The sequence below is a fragment of the Emiliania huxleyi genome (genome assembly GCF_000372725.1).
Source record: "Emiliania huxleyi CCMP1516 unplaced genomic scaffold EMIHUscaffold_7, whole genome shotgun sequence".
NCBI lineage: Eukaryota > Haptophyta > Isochrysidales > Noelaerhabdaceae > Emiliania > Emiliania huxleyi.
In genome coordinates this window covers 845,846-870,077 of record NW_005196756.1, presented here as the reverse complement: position 1 = coordinate 870,077, position 24,232 = coordinate 845,846, and the positions used below count along the sequence as shown (strand labels likewise).

At 64.2% G+C, this 24,232-nt stretch overlaps 5 protein-coding genes across 5 annotated transcripts in view; 4 read left to right on the top strand and 1 right to left on the bottom strand.

The window, feature by feature from the left end:
- Positions 1 to 1,307: 1,307 nt before the first annotated feature.
- EMIHUDRAFT_198017 (hypothetical protein) lies at positions 1,308 to 2,013 on the top strand (the record flags this gene model as incomplete). The annotated part of the gene is made up of 2 exons (XM_005761905.1): positions 1,308 to 1,816; positions 1,947 to 2,013. 2 exons carry the CDS (start codon positions 1,308 to 1,310, stop codon positions 2,011 to 2,013), a joined length of 576 nt encoding a protein of 191 aa, XP_005761962.1.
- Positions 2,014 to 5,835: 3,822 nt separating this feature from the next.
- EMIHUDRAFT_198014 (hypothetical protein) lies at positions 5,836 to 9,185 on the top strand (the record flags this gene model as incomplete). Its single annotated transcript, XM_005761904.1, has 5 exons — positions 5,836 to 6,512; positions 6,586 to 7,147; positions 7,219 to 7,593; positions 7,731 to 8,348; positions 8,874 to 9,185. 5 exons carry the CDS (start codon positions 5,836 to 5,838, stop codon positions 9,183 to 9,185), a joined length of 2,544 nt encoding a protein of 847 aa, XP_005761961.1.
- A 23-nt stretch (positions 9,186 to 9,208) lies between these two features.
- On the top strand, positions 9,209 to 9,562 carry EMIHUDRAFT_198013 (hypothetical protein; the record flags this gene model as incomplete). Its single annotated transcript, XM_005761903.1, has 1 exon — positions 9,209 to 9,562. One exon carries the CDS (start codon positions 9,209 to 9,211, stop codon positions 9,560 to 9,562), a length of 354 nt encoding a protein of 117 aa, XP_005761960.1.
- A 2,810-nt stretch (positions 9,563 to 12,372) lies between these two features.
- On the top strand, positions 12,373 to 15,478 carry VPS31C (vacuolar protein sorting protein 31C; the record flags this gene model as incomplete). Its single annotated transcript, XM_005761902.1, has 7 exons — positions 12,373 to 12,851; positions 12,939 to 13,056; positions 13,222 to 13,551; positions 13,735 to 13,827; positions 13,921 to 14,505; positions 14,576 to 15,262; positions 15,332 to 15,478. The coding sequence occupies 7 exons, from the start codon at positions 12,373 to 12,375 to the stop codon at positions 15,476 to 15,478; spliced, it is 2,439 nt and encodes an 812-aa protein (XP_005761959.1).
- An 8,079-nt stretch (positions 15,479 to 23,557) lies between these two features.
- The window catches only part of EMIHUDRAFT_461772 (hypothetical protein), a gene marked incomplete at its 3' end in the record, with an annotated part of 3,800 nt that continues 3,125 nt past the window's right edge, over positions 23,558 to 24,232 (bottom strand). The window contains exons 10-11 of the mRNA XM_005761901.1: positions 23,859 to 24,075; positions 23,558 to 23,683 (exon numbers count right to left, since the gene is read on the bottom strand). Coding sequence (XP_005761958.1) covers positions 23,558 to 23,683; positions 23,859 to 24,075 — 343 coding nt within the window. The remainder of the gene's footprint in view (positions 23,684 to 23,858; positions 24,076 to 24,232) is intronic.

The window sequence follows — 24,232 nt, the reverse complement described above, 5'->3', positions numbered from 1 at the left end:
GTTGGCCTGTCGGATGAGCGCTGGCGTGGATCTAGTGTCCCACACGGCCGAGGCGGGAACGGTGCGCAGCCGGAGCCACGTGTCGAGGTAGGTAGGTAAACCGAGATGTATACGGTGTGAACCGAATGCACCGAACAAGCCCCCCATACTGACGTCCAGCTGGGAAGTTTCATTCATTCACAGCGTAGCAGCAAATCTGATGACAGCTCGCGCCGCAGGGACGGTGTTTAACAAATAAAAAGAGAAAAGATTGCCGGCGAGTGACACGCTCGACTTTCACCAGCGGCGCCTGCGGAGTCGCTGGGAGTCGGCACGCAGGCTTGGCTTTCGCGTGCTGTTCTCGTCTTTGTCGGTGCGGTTGACGTGGTGGCAGGAGCGCAGCTGAGTTGGAGGTTGTCCTGCGCGAGCCGGAGGCTGTCCTGAGCTGAGCTTGGCGTTTGCGCTGTGGGCTCGGGTCTGCCACCGAAGCTTCCTCAGCTGTAGGTGTGAGATGCCGCGACTCTACTATTCGCTCTCTATCCGAGCTCTCTCTCCGGCGAAGGCTGCTGCAGCTTTGCTCGTGGCACGGCCTCTCTGCAGCCTCGACACGTGTCGGTGTCTGAGAGCCTCTGACGTTGGCGGCCTCTCTATCCCTCTAGCCCTGCCCGCTATATTCGCGGTCTGCACCATAGGTAAACCACCGCTTCGTGCAGCTGCTCCCTCTCCCGCGGAGCAATCACTCTCCCGCGAGCACTCCCATTGTTTAGATGCGACCAGAGAGTATCCTGCTGCGGGTAGTCACCTCGGTCAGGCCCCCCTGCCTGGTGCGTGGTCGAGCACCGCGGCAGGTCACTTATAATGACTCGACCACGCACCGGTGTGGGGGGCCCTAGTTTTCGTGTGAGAACAGGCACCGCCGAGAAAAGAGATACGAGATGTGGTGCACGCGCTCGCACTTCCACTCGGTGGCGGCTCCCTCGCCCAAGCCGCAGGTGTGTGGACATTCTCACCACGCATGGTTCCGAAAGCAACAGGTATGGCGCTTTGCCCTACCCTGTAGTGGTCCAGTCCGGGGTGGCGAGCAGCAGCGATGCTCATCACGTGTGGAGCACGATGCTCACTCGCGAAAAATCCACGAAAATTCGAAAAATTCCCGAGCTCCCTCCGGGCTCGGCTTCCTGCAGGCTTCCTATAAAAAAAGTATTTAAACAAAACAACTCTCTCTCACAGCAGACAGGCTCGACACAGGTGCGAACTGGCGCGTGCTAGTACTATCACCGGCACACCAAAAAAAGTAATTCCAGCAAGGCGCCCGACTCCACGCACACATGCGGAGAGGTCTGCTAGCCACGACACGGCTCCCTCGGCCGACCGCGCTGGCACTCGCGCCGCGCAGAGTCGGGCTGCCGAGGCTGGCGTCGCCCGCCTTTCTCCCGGTGCGGCACGGCTCGGGCGGGGTCGGCGCGCCGATCATCCGCCTGCTCGCCAACCTGGTGATGGCAGGGAGCGGGGTGGTGGGGCGCGCGTTCCTCGAGGCCTACCAGCAGGCGCTCAAGGATGGGGGGCAGGCGGCGAGCCGGGGGTCGGGTCGCGCGGCTGGCAGCGCGGCCGCACAGGCCGAGGCGAGGCAGATTCTGAACGTCGGCGGGAAGGCGAGCGAGGAGGAGGTGCGCGAGGTGGCGGAGAAAATGATCGCAATGAACGACCCCGCCAAGGGCAACACCAAGACTGCGGCAGACGCTTCCGAGAGGCTTCGCGGAACTTCCCACCCAACCTTCCTAGGCGGCTCGGAGTACTTGCAGCAGAAGATCACGTTTGCGCGGGATATACTCGCGCGGTGACGGCTGCCCTAAGCGCTTCCTAGACACCTCCTAGACACCTCCTGGACACTTCATTTTCTAGCCACCCTCCCCGCACGCTTCCTAGACCACTGCGGAATTGCTGACACATCCATGCATCGGCCGCAGGACGCCGCCTCCGGAGGATGCGAAGGCGGGGGCGGAGGAGAAGGGTGGGCAGGGGGAGAAGAAGTGAATGCGACAGCGGGGTGGAGCGACGAGCGGTGGCAGGCTGGCTGACTTGGGGGGGGGGGGGGGTACTCCCAGTGGCAGCATGTGCAGAAACGTGTGCCAGTGTCAGGACTAAGATTAGCGTCAGGGGTGGGCTGGCGCGTGGGGCCCGGGCGGGCTGCCGGCCGAATGCGACGCAAGTACAGTAGACGACTGCAGAAATGAGCGTGCACCGTGCTTCAGAGAGAGAGACCAGATTTTGACGTTTGAAATAAGACTGTACGGGCCGACCTACGTTGTCGCTCTGGGGGGAGGCGAGGGCCCTAGGGGGTACCCATGCGGGGGGGAGATGGGGTCCCCCAGCCCGCCGCAGGCGCCGATTTTTTGGGATTTTTTCTTTTTTCGCGCGGTCCATGACTACTCTGAGCAGGGCTGTGCTTTGGTGGGGCTGTGTTTGAGCATGTGTGAAGTGCGAGTGCGTGCCGGCGGCGTCTGTGATCTGTAATGGGCGTGTGATACACCGATCGGTTATTCTGAGATTTATTTTGCATGACCTGCTGGACACCAACGCGGTATGGGTGGACGCGAGACAGATGATGACGACACGCACCTTGGATGTCAGAGCTGCGCGGGCGGGGAAAGGGAGGGGCGCTCGGCGTGGCGGGGAGGGTGGGAGGGGGCAGAGGCGTATCCGGAGGGCGGATGCGGAAGAGATGCAGGAGCGTGGCGCCTCCAAAAGGTGTAGCTGTGGTATTGTGATTGCTATGCCTCCGACCGCTTCGTCAGGCGCCAACCTTTCATCAGCACTCGTTTTTTCTTCTTTATGGTCTCGCTCTTCCCGCCAACGAGCCCCCGCCCGCCCCCCCCCCCGGCCCCAAAGCTAAGGTGTGTGTAATGCGTCCGACGACGGCTTTACTGCCAGCAGCGCGGGGAGCGTGTGGTGACTGGAGACGCCGCCGCGGAAAGGTCTCTCTTTTGTTTCCTAGGTTTGTTTATGGAGATGCCATTGGGTTACGGCCATTGCGCATTGCCATTGGGTAAAAAAAAGGCAAGCCCCGCCCATGCGCCATGACTAGCGAAAAAAACAAAGGAACTGATAGCGGTGCGCAGGTGGGGGGCCCAATTTCAGTCACGCCTGGACGTCTGTATGGACCGCGAGTAGCCCAAAGTCGCCTCGAACTCCTCGCGGTCAAAATCCGGGAACGTACGTAGCAGACTGCTCATAACTTCATAAGCTGGTCCGTCGGATCATTCGTGGCGATCGCCGACTCGGGCGTCATGCGAGGCAGAGCACCCTTGTGGGTGCTGTTCATCGGCCTTGCCTCTCATTGTTGGGTGCGGGGAGATGACAAGGTCTCGCGCGTGCAACTAGCTGCCGCGGTCGAGAAGGCCGCGCAGGCTGCGCAGATGATTGAACGCATGAACGCTAAGATGTTGGAGATGGAGTCAAATATGGCGAAGCGGACTGCGGCCCAGGAGGCGGAGGCCAGGGAGCTGAAGAAGCAGTTGGCGGCCCAGGCTACAGAACTCGGTCAACTCAAAGCGACCGGGCGCGAAATACGACGACGCACCGAGGCAGTTGATTGTGATGCCGTTGTCGAGGGCATCAAAGATCCGCACCTGTCGTTCGCTCGTGGGGGGCGCGCCGACTTTCGCGGTCGCAACGGGTGTGATACCGCGTGATCGTCCCTTCGCCCCGCTGCCCGCATGCTCGCAGGGTGATGTGCTGCTTGCCCCACGCAGGCTGATGTACTGCTTCCACTCCGCCCCGTTCTTTGCGATCAACATCAAGACTGAGGTTTGCGCTGAGGTCCTTGGCCGCGAGTGAAGCTCCAGTAGGCTTCACCCAGCCGCTCTGTTCCCCGCAGGATGCCACGTTCGCGCTCCACGACGGCAGGCTGACTGTGGACGGCTCCTTCATCACCGAGGCGCACTTCATCGCAAAGGGCCGAAAGGAGGGCGAGCTCGTCCACGCAGTCTTCCGCGCCAACGAGCTCAAGTGCGCGCTCTCAGAGGGGATTAGTCCGGGACAGCCTCGCTGACATGTGCATGCAACATGCACATGTCACATGCAAATGTATGCATGTCATGTCATCCCGTAGCGAGTTCAACACGGGGCGAAACATGATCACCGGCCTCTGCGGCGAGCGCAACTTCTTCTTGGGCCCAGGCCGGTCCTACTCCTGCGGCACCCTCACCGTCGAGACGAAGCACTCCAGCGCCACTTTCACCACGCCGGAGTGGCAGGCGACTGCGCGAGGCAACTTTGCGTATGGGCGCATCGCGGGCCCAGAGCACCGCATCGACCTCTCCCTTCGCGCCACTGCGCCAGTCACGCTCGGGCAGACGCACGGCGCGGCCAGCCCCTCGCGCCGCCGCACAGCCACCGCATGCGGCCCGCCCATCCGTGACGCGTGCTTCGCGCACACGACCGGCACATTTATTTGTCAGCTTTCTCCCATCACACCCCCCCCCCCCCACTTGAAATGGCCTCTCGCAGGCCTCGTCGGGCAGAGCTTCTCGTCGTCCGGGCCGCGCAACGGCAAGCGCGACGTCTACCCCACCGAGGGGCGCTTCCGCACGTCGGCAATGGCGGAGGGCGCCATCGAGGGCGCCGCCAAGGATTACGAGCTTCCTTCTGGCGATTCGGTCGAGTTTGCCTTTTCTCGCTTCTACAGCAAGAGGCCGGCCGCCGGGGGGCTTCTTCTTGCCGCCGGCGAGGCCTCGACGGTGGATGACGGTGACGACAAGGGCGGCGGACCGGGTGCCGAGGCTGCGTTCGGCTACCCCGCGCGGCACTTGTCCGAAGTGGATTGTGACAGCGACGGCACCCCCGACTCCCCCGGGGGCTGGGAACTGGCAATGAACATTCACTCGAGCGACGGCCACGGTTCTGGCGCGTATGGTGGCACCAGCCCTTACGCCGGGCAAATTGCGGCGGGCAAATTCACCTACTGGGACTCCGACATTGCCTACTCAGACGCAAAAGGGGCGCTCAAGGCCGACTACAAGGACCAGACGGTCTTTCAGAAGACCGCCAACCACATGGCCATCGTGCGCCACCAGGACGGGGCTTGCGAGGCGTACAAGACCTGGGCGTTTGCACTTGGCCACACCGGGAAAGATTTGCTCGACCACTTCCAGAACGACTACCGGACCAAGGTGACCTCCGGCGGGCCGGTGAAGGAATTCATTCCCACGAGCCTTTCCAACAAGGAAAAGGACCCCATCTTCTGGCAGAGTGGCGGTGATGTCTACTTCAACTTCTACTATGACACTAACATGGCCCGCATCGCCCTCGATGGCCAGTACCTCGAGCTTGAGAATGACAACCACGACAAGACGCAGGGCCTCGGGATGCACTACTGCACCAACCACGTCAACAGCGCACAGGCCGGCACTCAAGAGAGCTGCGACTACTGGTTCGACGTCGCCACGATGATCACGCCGACCGGCCCCAACACTGTTCCGGCGTCGGGTGCTTGCGCCTCGGGCACCGACCATGGCGTCGACATTTGCGAGGACGTCTTCCTCGGCCAGTACGCCATCTACATTTCCTCTGCGCACCAGGCCTCGACCTCCGCACCGCCAGGCTGCTAACAAGTTTCTGCCAGAATTTTGCGCCTCTCGGGCCTCGGCTCTCCACCTCTTCAGGGAGACCCCTCTTCCCGTGTGTCCTGTCTCCTCGCTCCATCTCTGGTGCTTGGTGGTGTGGAATCAGCCCACGTGGGATGTTTGACGTCCAATATATAAAGGCCGCAGCGTGGTCCGGTCGAACTTCGCTTGCCCGCCGCGTGGAGCCCGCCGCAGCACATCGCCGCACCTCCGTGCACCAGACAGGGCGGAGATGACGGCCTGCGGCCAAGCAGGCGCGAGGAAGGTCTCTGTGCGGTCGCGTCGCCGTCAGCAGGAGAAGGAACGCCTCGCCAACCGGCCTTTCGCTGTGTCTCCGCCGCCGCAACTCCGCCGCGGTCCGTCTGTTGGGTGGTTTGGGCAGCTGAGTACGAACTGCGGGATGGCGTGCGGGCTTCTCCTTTTTGCTGTATTCCTCGGTTGCCTGCCGTCGGTCGGCGGCACGGCAACCGTCCCCTTCAGCCGCACCGTCGTCCGCGGCCGCCACATCCTCACGAGGAGGGAGTACCTCGACACCTTTGCTGGCGACACGGCTGGGTGGGCACAATACATGGAGGACCAGTACTTTGCCGAGCAGGGCGTGTCCCTCACGGACGACGCCGAGGAGCGAGCCAGGGACAACCCGAGGGAGACGGTCGGTCAGGCGAAGAGCCGGCTCTTTGACGCCCGAGTGCGTAAGCCAAACAATCGTCCAACCGAGCTCAGCCAGGCCGCAAACCAGTCCCGAGTGCGGAGGAGGAAGGAGAGCTCCGGGCAGCGTGACAAGCACAGGGACGATGAACGAGAGCGTCGGCAGACCAAAAGGGCGAGGCAGGCTGCCGCTCGCCCCGCCCGCCGCGCTTCCGAAATACTCAACGGCTCGCTGCTGGTCGAGGGGAGCGACGTTGGCAAGTGCGCCCGCCGTGACACCGCCCCGGCCGCACTCTGCACGATCCTAACACGTGCTACTTTCTTCATACCGTAGGCTCGCTCTCACAAAGGAAGAGCAGAGCACCTCCACCACGTGCGCTGGCTGTGGCGCCGAGCTGCTTCCGGGCGAGGTCACCTCGACCAACCCTACTTACGGCTCCATATGCTGCAAGAAGAACAAGGTCTCGCTCCCGCCCATCTGCACGCCCTGTCCGGAAGTCACCAAATTGTGGCACGATGCTGATGGCGTCGTCGGCAAGACACTTCGGAAGTTTGCCCGCGCCATCAACAACACGCTAGCATTCGCCTCGCAAAAGGTCAAGCGGCCGAACAATCTTCCGGGCTCAAGCACGTGGAGTCCGACCGTCGTGATCCAGGGCAGAGTCCACCACTTCATCGGGTCCCTCGCTCCGAATGACAACCAGTCGAAACAATTCGTTCAGACGTACATCAATGACCCGTCCATGAGCGAGTGCCAACAGATCGACTATCGAATGGGCGCGATCTACCTGCCAGCCGATACGTCTCAAGCCGAGAAGGAACGTGTCCGTGAATGCCTCGAGATCATGCAAAAGGCGATCACCGAGCACAACCCGTACGTCCAAGACTTTGTCAAGGTAAGCGCCGTGCTGCGTGTGCCGCGCTGCAAATGAACCATATTGACTTATTCTTTCGGTCCTCCTCGTAGGCGTACGAGCGTACGGGCGGCAACGAGACGAAGGCCAAGATTGTCATCAACGCCGACGCTCGTCCTCCGCCCCCTCCCGGCGACGGTCCTGCTACCTCGCACCCTCGGAGGTACAACGCGCCCAGTGACAAAACCTACGGCCGCCAAGATTACGCCGAGGTGGCTGTTCTCAAGCCCGACGCCGATGAGAATGGCCGAGATATCGTGGTCAAGATGCGGGGGGGCGCGCTCAAGACAATCAACGAGACACATCGAGGGTACGACCCACTTCACTTCGTCATCCTCCATCCAGCTGGCGACGACGGATGGAAGATCGGGATGACCAAGACTGGCAGCAAGCAGTCCGTCAGTCCCTGCGACTTCTACGCCTATCGTGTGCAGTGGCGTGTCGACCAAGACGGGGCAAACTCGCTCCTCATGTCGTGCCGTCTCTTTCAGGCACGTAAACGAGAGGCATGCCCCGAGAGCGCGTGCTGCCTACATTGCTCACGATCGCACGTCCATGTCTTTAGGAGTACGTATGCAGCGCCTTTGCAAAGGCGGAGCATTGCAGGCTGCAATGGCAGCGTCACAATCAGACAACTATTCGGGCCGTGCTCTATCAAAACCTCGTCGACCATGTCGCAGCGGGGGACGCTGGCAAGAAAATCGGCAAGCGTGTCGTTCTCAGCAGCAGCTTCGTCGGCGGCAATCGAGATCTGCACCGACGCTATCAAGATGCGATGGCGGTCGTTCGCGCGCACGGTAAACCGTCCTTCTTCATCACGTTCACGTGCAATCCTAACTGGCCCGAGATTGTCAACTCCCTCCCCAAGGGGCTCAAGGCGTGCGATCGACCAGACATTGTGAGCCGAGTCTTTCGTCAAAAGCTGAATGAACTGCTGACCGACATCAAAGAAAAAGCGATCTTTGGGACCGCCAATGCGAACCTTTCCGTCACCGAGTTTCAAAAGCGTGGGCTGCCGCACGGTCACATCTTGTGTATCCTCGATAGCCAGTTCCGCCTCACCTGTGCCGACGAGATTGACGACACCGTTCTCGCAGAGATACCGCCGCTGCCAGTTGGCCCTCGCCCGAATGACGACGAGCAGGCCAAAGCGTACGATCAAGCCGTCAGGCTGCACGAGGCCGTGCTGGAACATATGGTGCACAATGACTGCACTCGTAACCGTGGAGCGCCGTGCCTCAGCAAGGAGGGTTTCTGCACTAAAGGCTTCCCGAAGCCGTTTCATGCGGCCACGACTTTCAGCGAGATGGAGATCTACCCCGAATACCGTCGACGTCCTCCAGAGGTTGGAGCGCCGCCCGTAATCCACAAGGGCCGCGTTGTCGACAACCGATGGGTCGTCCCTTACAGCCCGTACCTGTTGCTAAAGTACGATGCGCACATCAACGTCGAGGTGTGCTGCTCCGTCAGCTCTGTGAAGTACCTCTACAAATACGTGTACAAGGGCCCCGACCGTGCGATGACTTGCGTCTGCGGTGAGAACGACGCGATCGATGTCGACGAGATACAGAACTTTCAGGACGCTCGGTGCATCGGTGCCTGCGAGGCATGCTGGCGGATCTTCGAGTTCCACCTCTACGAGCGCTCGCCTCCCGTCGAGGCGTTGTGCGTCCATCTGCCCAACGAGCATCAGACACTGCTGGCAGAGGGTGGCAGCGAGGCAGAGATTTGCTTTGCGCATGGGCAGCTCTACGTCGCCGCGTCGCGCGTCGGGCATCCCGACAACATCCGGTTCGCCATCCCTCCCCGTGCGGACGGGCGTCACGTCACCGCCAACGTCGTGTATCCAGAGGTGCTCTCCGGTGCAGCGGGTGCGTCCTCCTCCCCGAACGCTGATGTCGCTTGCGAGTGGGGCGAGTTTGACGACGAAAGCGGGCCGCCGCCGCCTCGCCGGCGTCCGCATCGCGCCCTGTCCGCAACGGGCGTGCCGCCGCCGCCAAGCCTAGCATGTGACTCATAGCCCGTCGTCCCCGCACTCGCGGTATGGGCTTCCGCTCGTGCATTGTTCCCGAGAGCGACGAGGGCGAGAGCTCTGGTGACGAGTGCGGCTCGGCGGCCGCGGAGGCGGCGTCCGACAGTGAGTCGGAGTCTTCCCTCCTCGAGCAGGCCATACGGGCGGCGGGTGATGTGTGCGGGCCGTCGACATCGGCCGTCGAGACGGGCAACTCTCTCGAGGCGGGCAACTCTTCCGACGAGGACGCCTCTCACTGCGAGACGCTCGGGGCCGACGACTCCTCCGATGCGTCCTACACCGACGGCGACTCCTCCAGCATCGACTCCGATGTCGGCGGCGCCTCCGACGAGGACAGCGACGCGTCTTGGTTGCCCTCCGACTAGGCGTCGGCGCTATACAGAGAGGAGAGAGGGTATCATAGTATATGCGTGCTTCTGTGTGTGTGGCGACGCGTTGTCTGCCGCTGTCTTGCTTATTACACCTCATAGACATGTGGTGCACCTGGCACTAAGGCACCTCCCCGCGAAAAAGACACATCTAAACCCGGCTGACGGCGGCCTTACAATTTTCCTAGCAAGCCTCTACTGCTTCGTTGTCCGTCGTCTGCTGCTGTACGATTCTGGCCTCTTCTCCGTCGCAAGGGCCCCGCCCCCCTCGAGGGGGGGGCGGGGCCCGCGCAGGGGCCCTCTAGTTTTTCCTAAAATCCCAATGGCAGTTTGCGCGAAACCACGTCTGGGATGAAGCATCTTCTAAAATCCCCCCTCCGTCCGCGCAAGCCTATCAGGATCGAAGCGACGTCGCCGGAGTGCGCCGGCCCGGCGCGGGCGACCGAGCATGCGAGACGGCCAGGAGAGAGACGGAGCGATCCGCGGGCGTGTTCCCCTCCCCCACCGGGGGCGGGGGGGCAACTTAACGTGCAACGACAGCTGACGACAAGGAGGTTGGACGGTCGGGTTGAGCCAAGCAGCGATTTTTTACTTGTTTCACATGGGAATTCGCGGCGAACTTGCGGCCATGCTATCACGCCTTGCGACATCCTTTCGGCGCTGCTGACCATGCCATGCTGCACAATTGATCACCTGCATAGCTCGCGGCCTTAGTCTTCGGCATTCAGTGACGACCTGATCGTACGGCCAGTAGGAAGGTGTCCTTCCAGGGCGCGTGCACGCTTCTGACGCAATGCGCGTCACAAACTGCCTCGGATTGGCTGCTGGCACTCTCGAGGCTATGCCTACACAGCCTCGTGCTAATGGGCAGTCAAGAGGGACCATGCACCTTCTCAGGACAGCACCAGTGCCTCTCTCTTGGACCGGCAAACGTGGTGGTCTCGTGTCACCGATGTGGGACCAGTGCGGCATCGCGCCATCGACAGCTCTGAACTGCGCCTCACCACTGACCGGGAAGGCCGCCAAGTGGGCCAGCACAGGTCGCACATTGTGGCAGCAGTCAGCAATGCATGTCTGATAGCTAGAGCAGCAGCATCAGGGTCGCAGGGTCGGATCGTGTCAAGCCTCTCGCCCGGCCGGCCGCGTGCAGACGTCGGCCTGTCTGCTGTCTAGAGTGATCTGTCGGCGGTCAGTACGACCGATCAGGTTGGAGGTTTCTGATGATTGGAGGGTCTATCTGTATGTACTCCTCGAGATCTCTCCAAATCTGCCCTCTGTTAGACCAGGTTAGATCGGGAAGTCGGTGCTAATAGAGACTAATAGAGCCGGAGCCCCGTTTCCGCACTGCTGCACGGCGCACGGTGCCTCCGGGGGCCCCCGCCTCCCCCAGAGCGTTGTCGTTGATCGTTGTGGCGTCTCAGAACCTTCCAACGTTGGTCGTTGTGGTCGTTGGACGTTGCACGTTCCTCGTTCGGCAGAAGGAAAAAGAAATTCCGAGGTTCTCGGTCGGCGTAGGGGGTACTGCCCGCTGGGCCGCATGCTGAAGGGATGCGAGAGCTCTCAGTGCTCTGGCCTCTGCGGTCCCTGCAGCTGGGTATCTTGCTAGAGAGGACTGCGCACCACTTCTTTTTACGTGCGGCTCCGGTGGTGAGCCGGTGTGTGCCAGTGAGGGAGTTCAGAATTCTTTTTGCCTGCAGCAGCAGGGATTTGAGCCTGGCGAGTAGAGACCACGCCTCACTTTTTCACAGGGGGATCCGTCTGGAAAAAGGAGGCGTGTGACAAGTGGAGGGTTGGATCGCCGTCTTTCGGCGAGGATGGGTGTTGGAGCCCTCTTTGCTCAACATGCGGCCTGCTCTGCCGCCTCAACGAGACCGCCGCGCGCGCGCGCGCTCGGCATGCCTGCTGCTCGTCTGCCGACCTGGCCAGGCCGCGCGTGGCTGGCGCCAGCTCGTCATCGCAGCGGAGCACCGGAGGCGCGGTTTGCCCGCTGCTGGCTCTCGCCCCGCCGGCGGTTCCACGTGATGCTAGCAGTTGCTGGAGCCGAAACCAGCCGGAAATGTGCCTCCGCACAGCTCCTCATGGATCTGCGAGGAGAACCGTCGAGTCCAATCAAGTCCACAGCCGGTCCGGCTCGCCCCTCGGGGGCTTCATTCAAGCGTGCTGTGTGAGTGTTGAGGTGATACGAGCTCGCGTGGGCGCGGCGCGAGTGCCGTTTTGGGTCTCTCTTATACCAGTGATGAAATATAAACCGACTTTACCACGCGCGCGCTCGCGCGCCGCGCTCCTCGACTCTCTCGCACCCGCCCCGAGCCACGCCCCTCACGAGATAGGCGGCTGCGACCCTGAGAGTGCGCAGCGGTGCCGCTGGCGTGCTCACCACACCCGTCCATCATGCCTGCATCATTCCTGCACGCACTGCCCGGTCTGGCCGGGGCGTGGGGCGAGATCTGGCATGGCGGCGCGCTTGAATTGAGCGCCTTTGATCGTCTCGCGGCGACTGCTCGCAGGCCGGGCGGCCAGAAACTGTGCCGCTCAGCCATCCGCCGAAGCGAGCGCGCCGGCGGCGGTCCGCCGCCGGCGCGCTCGGCTCAGTGTCTTCAAGCCCACCGCCGGTGGGGGCTCCGCATGCCGCACGCCTGCTTTTCGCTGCGCATGCTCGAGCCCCCGGCGAGGGCTTGTGCTGTGAATAGCAGGCGTGGTCTCTACTCGCCAGGATTTGAGCGCGCTGGCGATTGACGACCGACGCCCGCCGCAAAAGACGACGCTGAAATACTTCGTGGAGAGTTTTTCATTGTGAGTCCAGACCCATGCTCGCCCTCCCCTTCAAGCGGCCCGATGGCGACGCTGACTGGGCAGGCGCGCTGGACCGCTACATCCGGCGCGCCTACTCCGCCAGGCAGGCGGACGCGCACGCTGCCGCAGGCCGGCTCGTGGATGAGACGCGGCGGCTCGCCTTTGCCCAACCTCTGACCGACAAGACCGCTGGGTTGCTGCGCGCCGCTCTGCTGCGGTATCTCCGGCTGCTTGGATCTCTGGAGCGGCGCTTCGACCTTGGCGAGCTCGAGCTCGCCTCCGTCTGGCGCAGCGCCTTCAACCCCTCCGCCAAGCAGCGCGAGCCGAGCGCACAGTTTGAGCGCGCTGCTGCACTGTACAATCTTGCGGCGGTCCTCTCCTTCGAGGCGACGGCGGAGCAGCGGTCCGACGCGGACGGGATCCGTCGGGCCTGTCAGCTGCTCCAGCTCGCGGCGGGGCTGCTCGACCGGCTGCGCGAGCTTGTCGCGGCGGAGTGGGCCGGCGGCGCCAGGCACGCTGCTAGAGCGACGAGGGCCCACTCCAAATGGAGCCATCAACCGTGTCTCCGACCCTGGCGCAGGTGCGGCGATCTGTGCGACGCGACGCTCGACGCGATGCGCACACTGCTGCTCGCGCAGGCGCAGCGCTGCTACTACGAGCGGGCGGCGGCGGACGGCCTGTCTCCGCGCCTCCTCTCGGTCACCGCCTCGCAGACGGGCACCTTCTACGCGCAGACGGGCGCGGCCGCCGCGGCGCCTCACGTCTCGCGGGCCTTAAGCGCGCCACGAAGCCCTTTTCTGCGTGTAGGCGAGCAGCTCCGCGCATCGCCGGCCTCGCCGCGGGTCGACAGCTCTTGGGGAGAGGCGGTTGGCCTGGGCGCTGCCGTGTTCGACAGCCTTGCCCTCCTCCATCGGGCGGAGGAGCACGCGGCGGCCAACGAGTACGGACACCAGGTCGCGCGGCTCGCCGCTGGCGTCGAGCGGCTGCGCTCCGCGCTGGCGGCGTCGGCGCAAGCCGCGCCAAAAGGGCGGCGCGCCTCAGCGACGGTGGCGCCCGTCTCACGCGCTCCGCTCGAGGCGGCGCTCGCGCGGCTCGAGGAGGCCCATGCGCAGGCCGACAAGGACAACACCATAGTCTACCTCGAGCCCCTCCCCCCCGCGTCGGCGCTGTCGCCGGTGCGAGGCAAGGCGATTGTGCGGCCGCACTCGGACCCGCTCGAGGCGCTCGAGGAGGAGGCCTGGCTGTTGGAGGGCCGGCGGGGCGAGGGCGACGGGAGCGGCCCCGCCGCGCCGGGCGGAGAGGCGGACCCATTTGCCCATTTGGTGCCACACTCGGTACAGCCGGCTCTGCTCGCGTACGCCTCCGCCGCCCGCGAGGCCCTCGACGGGCTGCACACGCGCCTCGAGGAGGAGCGCGACTCGGCCGCTTCTGCCCTCCTCGCCCTCGACCTGCCGCACGCGCTCGAGGCAGTCGAGGCGGCCGAGGCGGCCGGCACCGCGGCGGGCGGCGGCAGCGGCACGCTTCCACTGGCGCTTACGGGCGCCCTGACGGCCGTGCACAAGAGTGGCGGACCGAGAGTGCTCAAGGCGCTTGCCGGCCGGCTGGTGGAGTTGCAGCGGGCGAGCGAGGCTTCCGCGCGGGGGGTGGGCTCCGTCCTCGCGGCCGAGGCGGCGGCCGAGGCCGAGATGGCGGCCAGATTCGGCGAGGCGTGGCGCGCATCGAGGGGCAGCGGCGCGATCGCCGAGTTGCGGTCCGAGTTGGATCGGTGCCTCGCGCGGCTAGCCGAGGCGACGGCCGCCAACAAGGCCGTGCTCGAGCGCGCGGCCGCGGTCTGCTCCGCCGAGGCGGCGCCACTCCTCGAGCTCCCTCTCTCAGAGGTGGCGTCGCGCATGCCCGCCGCGCCGGCAGAGGGCGCGAGCGCCGACCCTGCGTCCAGTGCGGCGCTGCGGGCGGCGCTTGATGCGCTCGCCGCCCATGCCGACTCGCGCGCGGCGATCTGCGCCGAGGCGAGCGAGCTGCAGCGGCCGACACGCCGCCTCGTACTGCAGCGGCCGACGCCAAAGGCACAGCTCGGGGTCACCATCAGCGCTTGCGGCCGCGGCGACGGCGACGGCGAGCGAGGAGAGCTCGGGGTGGTGATCGAGGCAGTGGGAGTCGGCACGAGATCCGCAAGGAGGTGTGAACAGCGTCTCTTCACACCCGCACTGCTGTGAATAGGCGGTGGGAGTCGGCACGCCGGCGCACCACGCGGGCCTTTGCGTCGGCGATGTAGTGCTGAGCGTCAACGGCGTGCTCTGCCGCTCGGCGCAGCAGGCGTTCGGCTTGCTTGAGGACGGCCCGCGGCTGGAGCTGTGCCTCGAGGCTGCGCCATACAACCAGGAGTTTGTCTCTGCACTCGTGCACCGGCCCGAGGGCATGCCTGCCGGCGAGCTTGTGGCGGCGGAGCTGGCCAAGCTGGCCCCCGTCAAGCGGCGCGCCGAGGTGTTCTGCGCGCGGCACCGCGAGCTGCTCGAGGCGGCCGTCGCTGCAAACACCACTTTTGTGGCGTCGATCCGCTCCGCCTCAGAGGGCGCCCTACGCGCCAAGCAGTCCTTCCTGCGCGGGCTCGGTCAGGCGGTGGCGATGCACGAGGCGCTCTCGGCCGAGGTGGCGCAGGGGGCCGCCTTCTTTCGCGCGGTCGGGGAGCGGATCGCATCGCTCCGCGCGAGGGCGTCGGGCCTCGCCGCCGAGCGACACGACATTGTTTGCGTCCTCCGCGCTGGCGGCGACGGAGTTGGCCGCCCCATTCCTCGTCAACCCGCCGCGCCCGCCGCAAAAGCCGCGCCCGCCGCAAGTTGCAGAGCCGCGCCCGCCCTAGGCGGGCGCGCCGCGGGGACGACAGCGACCGGAGAGGTCGCGGAGCTGGTACGCGATCGCTTTTACGCTTCGCTGAGCACCCGATTGCCTATCTAAGGAGGGCCGCCCACGTTGCAGGTCCGAATGGGCTTTCGCGCACCGCTCGCAGAGGAGGCGCTGCGCCGTTGCGGCGGCGACACCTCCCGCGCGGTGCTGCCGCTCTCGCGAGTGCACTATCTCCGGCTCCTCGCTCCTCGCCACTTTTCCGTCATTCCGTGCTTGTAGGTGCAACTTCTACTCGATAACCCCAAGTGCCTCCCACCCGTCGCGCCCGCCCCGCCGCCCCCCCCTATGGGGCGCCCCGCTCCTCTTCCCGCGCCGGGCCGAGTCGTACCGGCGCAAGGCTCTGACAGCGTCGTTGCTCTCGAGCGTGCCCTCGAGCGTCGCAACGCCCTGGCCAGAGGCACCCCAGCTAGAGCGGCTCCGGCCGCTGCAACCAGAGCTGCACCTCCCCCACCCTCGAGAGGGCTGGCTCCGCAGCCGTCGAGGCCAGCTCCGCAGCCGTCGGATCCAGCTCCACAGCCATCGATACTTCGGCCGCCCACAGCTCCGCAGCCGTCGAGATTGGGGCCGGCTCAGGCACACCCTGCGCAGCGGCATGCCAGAGGGGCAGCGCCGTCGGCGAGGCTGGCACCGTCGCCCTCCGGAGGGCTGGCGCCGCAGCAACCGAGGCCAGCGCCACAGCACACGAGAGAGGCGGCGCCGGCGCCGGCGAGGCCAGCGCCGCGGCATGCAAGAGGGGCAGCGCCGTCGGCGAGGCTGGCACCGTCGCCCTCCGGAGGGCTGGCGCCGCAGCAACCGAGGCCAGCGCCACAGCACACGAGAGAGGCAGCGCCGGCGCCGGCGAGGCCAGCGCCGCGGCATGCAAGAGGGGCGGCGCCGGCGCCGGCGAGGCCAGCGCCACAGCACACGAGAGAGGCGGCGCCGGCGCCGGCGAGGCCAGCGCCGCGGCATGCAAGAGGGGCGGCGCCGGCGCCGGCGAGGCCAGCGCCACAGCACACGAGAGAGGCAGCGCCGGCGCCGGCGAGGCCAGCGCCGCGGCATGCAAGAGGGGCGGCGCCGGCGCCGGCGAGGCCAGCGCCACAGCACACGAGAGAGGCAGCGCCGGCGCCGGCGAGGCCAGCGCCGCGGCATGCAAGAGGGGCGGCGCCGGCGCCGGCGAGGCCAGCGCCACAGCACACGAGAGAGGCGGCGCCGGCGCCGGCGAGGCCAGCGCCGCGGCATGCAAGAGGGGCGGCGCCGGCGCCGGCGAGGCCAGCGCCACAGCACACGAGAGAGGCAGCGCCGGCGCCGGCGAGGCCAGCGCCGCGGCATGCAAGAGGGGCGGCGCCGGCGCCGGCGAGGCCAGCGCCACAGCACACGAGAGAGGCAGCGCCGGCGCCGGCGAGGCCAGCGCCGCGGCATGCAACAGGGGCGGCGCCGGCGCCGGCGAGGCCAGCGCCGCGGCATGCAAACAAGCCCTGCAGGCAGGCTGAGGTGGCGCGCCGAGGCGCGCTGGGGGCCCCGGCGAGCTGGCAAGCCGCAGCATCGCCGCGGGATGTAGTCGCCAAGCACCTCAGCGTATACGCGTCGATGGATGCCCGCGCGCCGCTAGTACCAGCGTCACAGCTGGGTGCACGAGCCTCACAACTGCGCACGGCCACGGGGCCGACGGTTTCGTATCGTCCGTGGTAGGACCATGACACCTCCTCAGTCGTGTCGTGGTTTCCGATTTTTTCAATACTTTTTGTTCATTGTTCGGAACTCGGAAGCTCCCCCTCTCACCCGCTGGGAGATACCCATCCCAGCCATCACTGAGGTCTGAGCCGACAATGCTACGGGTAGCCGCCCCAGGGTGGCGCCCACCCCCATAAAGCCGTACCCTCGGGCGCATCACTTGCCTGCGCCCGCCTCACGCGCTAGCCCACGCCACCTGCCCCGCAAGATCTCACTCCATCCCGGCCTGCGGCATACCTCGGCACCCCCTGTTGCACGGAATCTGAGCGTGAGGGAATCTGAGCGTGAGGGAATCTGAGCGTGAGGGAACCTGGGCAGTGCCGCGTAGTGCGGCGTGCGCGCGGGCGTGGTGCGCGCGCGTGCGCGGCGTCAGTGCTCGATCTTTACCGGTATCGTATGGGAGTTTTTGGCTAATCAAACCCAAGGCCTGCACTAATCAAAAAGTGGTACGGGATACCAGTTGCCTCACGGAAATCAAAGCGAGTCGGAGTGCCTTCTTCGTGGCAAAATCGGCAAAATCGGCAAAATACCGGGTATTTTGCGGGTATACCTGGAAAAACCCGGGTATACCCGGGTAATGCCCGCACTTTTGCATGGTTTTTCGCCCCCGGGACAACACCGACAGCCGCTACAACTAATGAAAACCCCGCATACCACTTTCGCGTACCACTATACCATACCACTCCAAAACTAATCAAAATATCGCCAAATACCGGTCTCATACCGGTAAAGATCGAGCACTGCGCGGCGTGCGCGGGCGTGCGCGCGCGTGCGCGGCATGCGCGGCCAGGGCGCAGGCAAGTGCCTGAGGGTATGGGGGTGGGCGCCACCCTGGGGCTACGCTATAGCATCGTCGGCTCAGTGATGGGTATCCCTGACTCTCCGGTGTGCCCTCTCTCTCGCGATGTCTTCCCCGCCGCGCCGCTCGCGCCGCCTCGCGCCCGCCGCCGCCGCCGCCGCACACTGCCCCCTCACCGACCTGCCCCTTGAGCTTCTCGCGCGCGTCATCTCTCGCTGCGACCCCGCCGACATCGCTCGCGTCGCGGCCGTCTCGCTCCTCTTCCACGCCTCGCTCGCGGAGCAGGGTATCCGCTTGTGGGCGCAAGAGCGCGGCTTCGAGCTGCCGGCGCAGCCAGAGGGCGAGGGCTGCGCCGTGCGGTGGCTGTGCTTCTGTGCCTTGCTGCGCGAGTCCAACCCGCCAAGGAGGGCGGCGGGAGGCCAGTTCCACAGCGTCTTCATCGACGGCGAGGGGCGGCTCTCGTCGTCCGCAAGAGCCGCTGCGACCCCGAGGCGCCGTGCCGACAGTGCACATGCACACATAGCCATACCAGCCAAAAAAAAGACCTTAACCCTGGTAGGTGGACAAAAGTCTGCGTTTTTCGGCCTCCCCTCCCTAACATTAGCCGGCCAAAATGTGCTCTCGCCGGTTAATATTAGGGAGGGGGGGGCGGTCGGGTGTCAGACCTAGCTCTTGGCGTGCGAGGCTGACGTATTTTGGACAATCCACCTACCAGGGTTAAGGGGCAAAGTCGGCTTTCCCAAAAAGGCCTGTTTTCTCGTTTTCGGGACCCACAAAGCAGCTATCGCGCAGCGCCCGTCGCTACACGTAGACAGTGAACACTGGATACGTCCAACGGCGTCCAACTTGGTAAAATTCGGTCCAGCTGATTAACCCTGGTAGGTGGACAAAAGTCTGCGTTTTTCGGCCTCCCCTCCCTAACATTAGCCGGCCAAAATGTGCTCTCGCCGGTTAATATTAGGGAGGGGGGGGCGGTCGGGTGTCAGACCTAGCTCTTGGCGTGCGAGGCTGACGTATTTTGGACAATCCACCTACCAGGGTTAACTCGAGACCTCGAGAAGGTCTGCATCAATCAGGGCGCCTCAGGTTGGTCACGCTGTTCCCCGATGGTCCAAGGCATGCACTCTAGCCCTTCCTCTCGCGCTGGCTCCAACGCATCGCCTTGGTCGCCGCGAGCTGCACGCCTTGAGCCCCGCGACGGCTCTTTCTCACGAAACCGACGCATGCAATCAATCCCACCACGCATCAATCCCGATGCGCCCTCGCTCTCCGACCGAGTGGGTTGCACCCCCACCAACCGCTTGCCCCCTCCGCTCGCAGTACTATCGCTATCAAGAATGGACTGCATCGAATCAGACGACTGGACAAATCTCGATCCCCGCGAGCTCGGCCTAGCCGCGGCAACGGCAGCGCCATGGAAACAGACTAGCGCGCTGGTCTTCACTAAGCTGGAGTGCAGGTTCGTTTTCTCTAAGGGCTCGAAGCAGAACTCGGGGTGGCCGGTCGGTGCCAGCCAGCCGAGCTTCACGACGGTACTTCGTCCGCTCGTTCGCCGCGTGGGGCCTGGTAGCGTCAAACCCCTCACCCCACCACACTGCCTGTGCACAGGCCAGGAAGGCGGTCGCCATCGACCGGCCGTTTTTGGGTCAGGACTCGGGACCGGCGGGATGCGGCGCGCGTGACACCTTTGCGTGGAGCCCGCGCGATCACACGCAGCTTCGCGAGCACGTCCCCTTTGACCCGACCATGGCGGGTTGCGCCTTCTATTATCATCCGTCAACGCCTAACCAGGCTCCGGCAGAGGACATGCGCGGCTTCGGCAAGGCGAGCTCCGCGACGATGGACGCATGGGAGAAGGCATGCAGCCAGCACTGCTTGACAGCAGGTTTCATCTTTTCACGCGTGCCGTATGATTTAGGCGAAGGTTACCGCTCGCGCGTCCTACAAGGAGTACCTCGCTGCGGAGTCCCTCGCTGCGGCTCCTCTGTGCGTCAAGACGCGCAGAACCAACCGCCTTCGCGACGCCCTCATCATCAAGGGAAAGACGTCTCGCGGCGGCGGCGTCTCCAAGTCCTCGACCATTGCCAAAGGCGTGCCGTTGGGGTGGACGGGCCCCATGCGCGGCAGTGCTCGCAAGTCGGTAAAGACTCGCTCCACCAAGGTAAAGCCTGCCACGTCCTCGTCGGCCATCGACGTGGAGCCGCCGACGGAGGAGGGTGCGCCACCGACGGCGGCGGCGGCGGGCGCGGCGGGCGGCGCATTCGAGGGCGCGGAGGCGGCGGTGGCGGGCGTAGCCAAGGGGCGCGCCTTTGCCATCGAGCCCGTGGACATGGAGCTGCCAGTAGACGAAACGTCGGTCAACGCCTTCCTCGGAAAGCCGGGGGACAATCCGCCGTTCCTGCCCCCCCCCAACACGCCGGAGGTGCGCGGCGGCCAGGCGCTGCTTTTTTCGTCGTCCCCCATCTAACACGTTCCGGATGCTACGACCCAGGAGCGCCCCGTCCGTGTCTTGTTCAAGAACCTCAGCGGCAAGACGTTCTCACTCTCTATCAAGGGCGGTACCACTTTCCGTGAACTGTCGGCGGAGACCGCCGCTGTCTGCGAGGGAGGGAGCGTCTGGTGAGCTTCGCGTGCATCCCTTTGAAACCGACACACTCCGTCCCGATACCGTGGTTGTTCCCTAGGTTCGACGTGCCCGCCACCGGGCGGACGCCATTTGAACCGGATGACCTCGTGCCGAAATACTTGCCGGTGGATGCTGAGGTCAGAATTGTCGGCAGGATGCGAGGGGCGGGCCCAATGTTGCCTTCGGTCCCCAAGCCGACTCACGACTACATCAAGAGCTGTCGCCAAAAGAACGTGCCGAAACCAAGCCCGCCGAGTGAGAATCAGTGGGCAATTGGGATCGAAGGAGGGAATGCTGTTCCTTGGGTGGCGACGGAGGGAGTGTTTCGCGGGCTCAACGCCATCCTTGTGAAGACGCCGGACAACCCGAAGAAGCCGCTCCTGGAGACTCCGGCTTTTGTGCTCTCCGAGAGCGGGTCGACTGTCCCCATCGTCGCGCTCTCCTACTCTGACTATGAGCGGCCACATCTGCTTCAGATGGAGCGCGCGGCAGATGGTCACGGGGTGCCCCAGTACGACTTTGGGCCGAACAGCGACACGAGCAACCCCGCGGGGCTCCGGCTCGACGGAAATATCTCGCACACCGCAATCGGCTACGCGTCAACCCAGCAGGCACTCTGCGGCGAGGGAGCGTGTATGGTGTGTGCATACTGCTGCCCGTGCTGTGTCCCTCGCTGCTGCTTGGCCTTCCCACGCGCCTTGTGCGGGCCGCGAAACAGTGTTTTGGCAGGGCTCTGGAACTGTATGACAGGCGTCACTGCACTTGAGCTCATGGGAGTCAACGGCTTCGCGCGAACGGCCTCGGGCGACGACGCCATCAAGGAAGCTGTTGGCCAGAGCTGCTGTTGCTTGTGCGACAGCGAGTTTGTCGTGGCCAAGAAGCCGCCGGCCTACATAAATTTCCGCTTCTCCGGGCCCGGTGGCAACACCAGCGCGGGCTCTTCGACGTACACAGAGCTGGCCTTGGGGCTCGACCGGGCCATCCGCCAGAATACCGTCTATGGTGAGGCAATCGAGGGTTACGATGAGCCACCGTTCGCCCCCACGGGAGCTTACGCCCCGGAAATGAGGGCCATTCCTGACACCAAAGCGGTGACCAAATTGCGCAACGAGAAGTACTCAGGCGTCACAGCGATGCTCTTCACGGCAACGCCCGACACAGTTGAGACTATGTATTTCGGAGGGCCCGTGCCCGAATACTCCTCGGGATGCTGCAGTGGGTGGGCAGCGTTGCCATTCCCGTCTGTCTCTCTCTCGCCGCACCCTTCTATGACCGTGCCCTCGGTCAAGTTCAACCGCGGCAACTTTCGGCTCAAGGATGCGGTAGCGGCCGGAACCAACGCGCTGACTGGAGGCCTTAGCGATCTGATCATCTCGAAAATTTTGGGCTGCCCTCCGTTCAAGTGGTTGCCGCAGCGCACTCAGGAGTGCATCAGCCGCAACCTGAAATACTCTTCAAACCAATCTTTCTATGGCTGGCCAGACGGTGATACCTCCAAAGTTGCCACCAAGCTGCTCTTTGATGACGCGGGGTATCTAGCTGCACACGCCGGTAGCTGAAACACATCTGCGTCCCAACCGCCTGCGTCCCATTCGCGCAGGTACTTCCCCTCTCCGCGGGTCGGGCCGGCGATAGCGCGCGGCGTGAACAAGGTGATGATTGTGTCCTTCTACTCCTTCGTCGTTTCGATCCTGCCCCTCTTTGGCCTGCCGTATGTTCGCGACCAGGCACCCCGCTCCTCTCTCCTCGCATAATGCGTCACACGCCCTCGTCTTATGCGCTGCTCCCAAATGGCAGGCCTACCTCGCTGGCGCACCTTGGGGAGGGAGCGGTAACGACATCCCGCCCGCGGCCTATCCATCGATGGCGAAGATCTTTGACGCGGGCGACCCTGTGTCGGTCGATGGATACTCGGATGTCATGAACGGGCCGTACGCACCGCCCCGAATCTACACCGCCCCGGATGTCGTTGAACCCGTCACGCATTTCCCTCAAAAGGCCATGGACGCGCTCCGTCAAGCTACGAAACAATTCAAGTCCGAGACTGGGCCTGTGAAGGGGTTTTTACAAGATGGAGTGTGGAAGCGATCTGGGCCCGAGATCATCGTTTTGAAGGGCTTGGATGTGGTCGACAATCAGTACCATGGCACTCACGGGGGTCGCACGGCTGATCTTCTCGTCTACGTGTACCCTGCCCATTACGCTGGTTTCATGCCAACGCAATGGACTGCCCCCGGTGCCACCAATCTTGGGACATGGAACGGAGAGGCCTTCCCGGGCTATGAGGGCTTCCCGAGTTACGCGAGCTCCAACTTTTACGGGGCTCCTCTGTTGCCGGACATCGCCAATCTGTCGGCTGATCTCGCGTGCGCAGAGTCTCTGCCCTTCTTTTCACACCACATAGAAGCTAACCTCTACCATCCACCCTGTCGCAGATGCTGGTCTATGGTCTCGCAGGCTGCGACGATCGCAGAGTTTGCCGGACCCTACGATTTGGCCGATGACTAGGCCGATGACGGAGCATGAGAAACGTGTTCGCCGACCGTGTTGGTCTCAGTGAGGCACTTTGAAGCGAGGACACCTGGCGCGCTTGCTGACCTGGTAGAGCACTCACCCACAAGCCCCCTCGTCCCGCCCTCCTTGCCCTTCCACTATGGTCGTCTCGGCACTTCCTTTTGCATGCCATCCGCCTCGCCCTGCCTTTGCTCTATTGCTATCATTCTGTGACCTCCACTAGCTCCTCCTCGACTCCTCGCCTGGGCGGCGGCCGCTCTCGATACGAATACGGTCGCCATCTCAACCTACTAGTTATGTGTTGTGGGGGGACGCGTCCTTAGAAATATCGTATATTACACCGGGCACCTGTCCAAGCTCCAAGGGCCAGAGCTGGAGCAGCTGAGCTGGTTGAGCTCTTGTATTGAGGGCTGGCGCATTATTGCCGGCACACGGCGCGCGAAGCGGACATGTGAGCGTGGTGTCTCGTTTTTCTTGGATGTATTTTGGTGAGATGCATCGGCGTCCGCGTCTCTTCCAGCTTCCGCCAAGACTTTCCGCCCGCGCGCGATCGAGCGCGCGAAAGCGCGAGGCGCCACCGCGGCAGCTCCTCTCGACTCGAGGCGGCAGTAGAGCGCGCACGGCGCACCACCCCTCCCCCCCCCCCCAGTCAGCGGCGGTAGCGGTGGCGCTTGAAGTTGAAGTAGAGCTGCAGGATGCCCCGCTCGAAGCGGCAGCGGAAGCCGCGCTTGTGGTTGGTCTCCCACTCCTGGTTGACGATCTTGAAGGCGATGTCCTCGTACGGAGGGCCGCCTGAGGGGCGAAGGGCAGAGGCGGGTGAGGGCCATACTCTACAGCACCACGCCTTCTCGAGCATCGCATCGAGGCAGGGGCAGCGGCCATGTCGCGAGAAGACGGCGAGATCAAGCGGCCAGCGAGTAGGTGCGTGAGGCGTGGCTCTGCGGCATGACTAAGGGCGGTGCGCCGTGGAAGCGCAGGATGCAGGTGTCCGACGAGCCCGGGTCGGGCGAGAGGGAGTAGGTCGGCGTCTTGCGCCGGTCGATCAGGTCGGGGTAGAAGACGTTGAACTTGTACCCCTGCACCATCTTTGGCGGCGGGTTGTCGTGGTCGTAGTGCGTCTGGTTGTACTTGTTCCACTCGTACCCGGTGTGGACGCGGTTGAAGTACCTGCGGCGCGCGGTGGGCTTAGGTAAGAAAGTGGCGGGGCGGGGGCGGGGGCGGGGTATGGGGCGGTGGCGGGGTCCACTGGCGAGGTTATGAGCTAGGGAAATGGCGCGGTACTGTGTTATCTTGTTCCCACCCCTCAAACGCTTCTTTCTCTCGG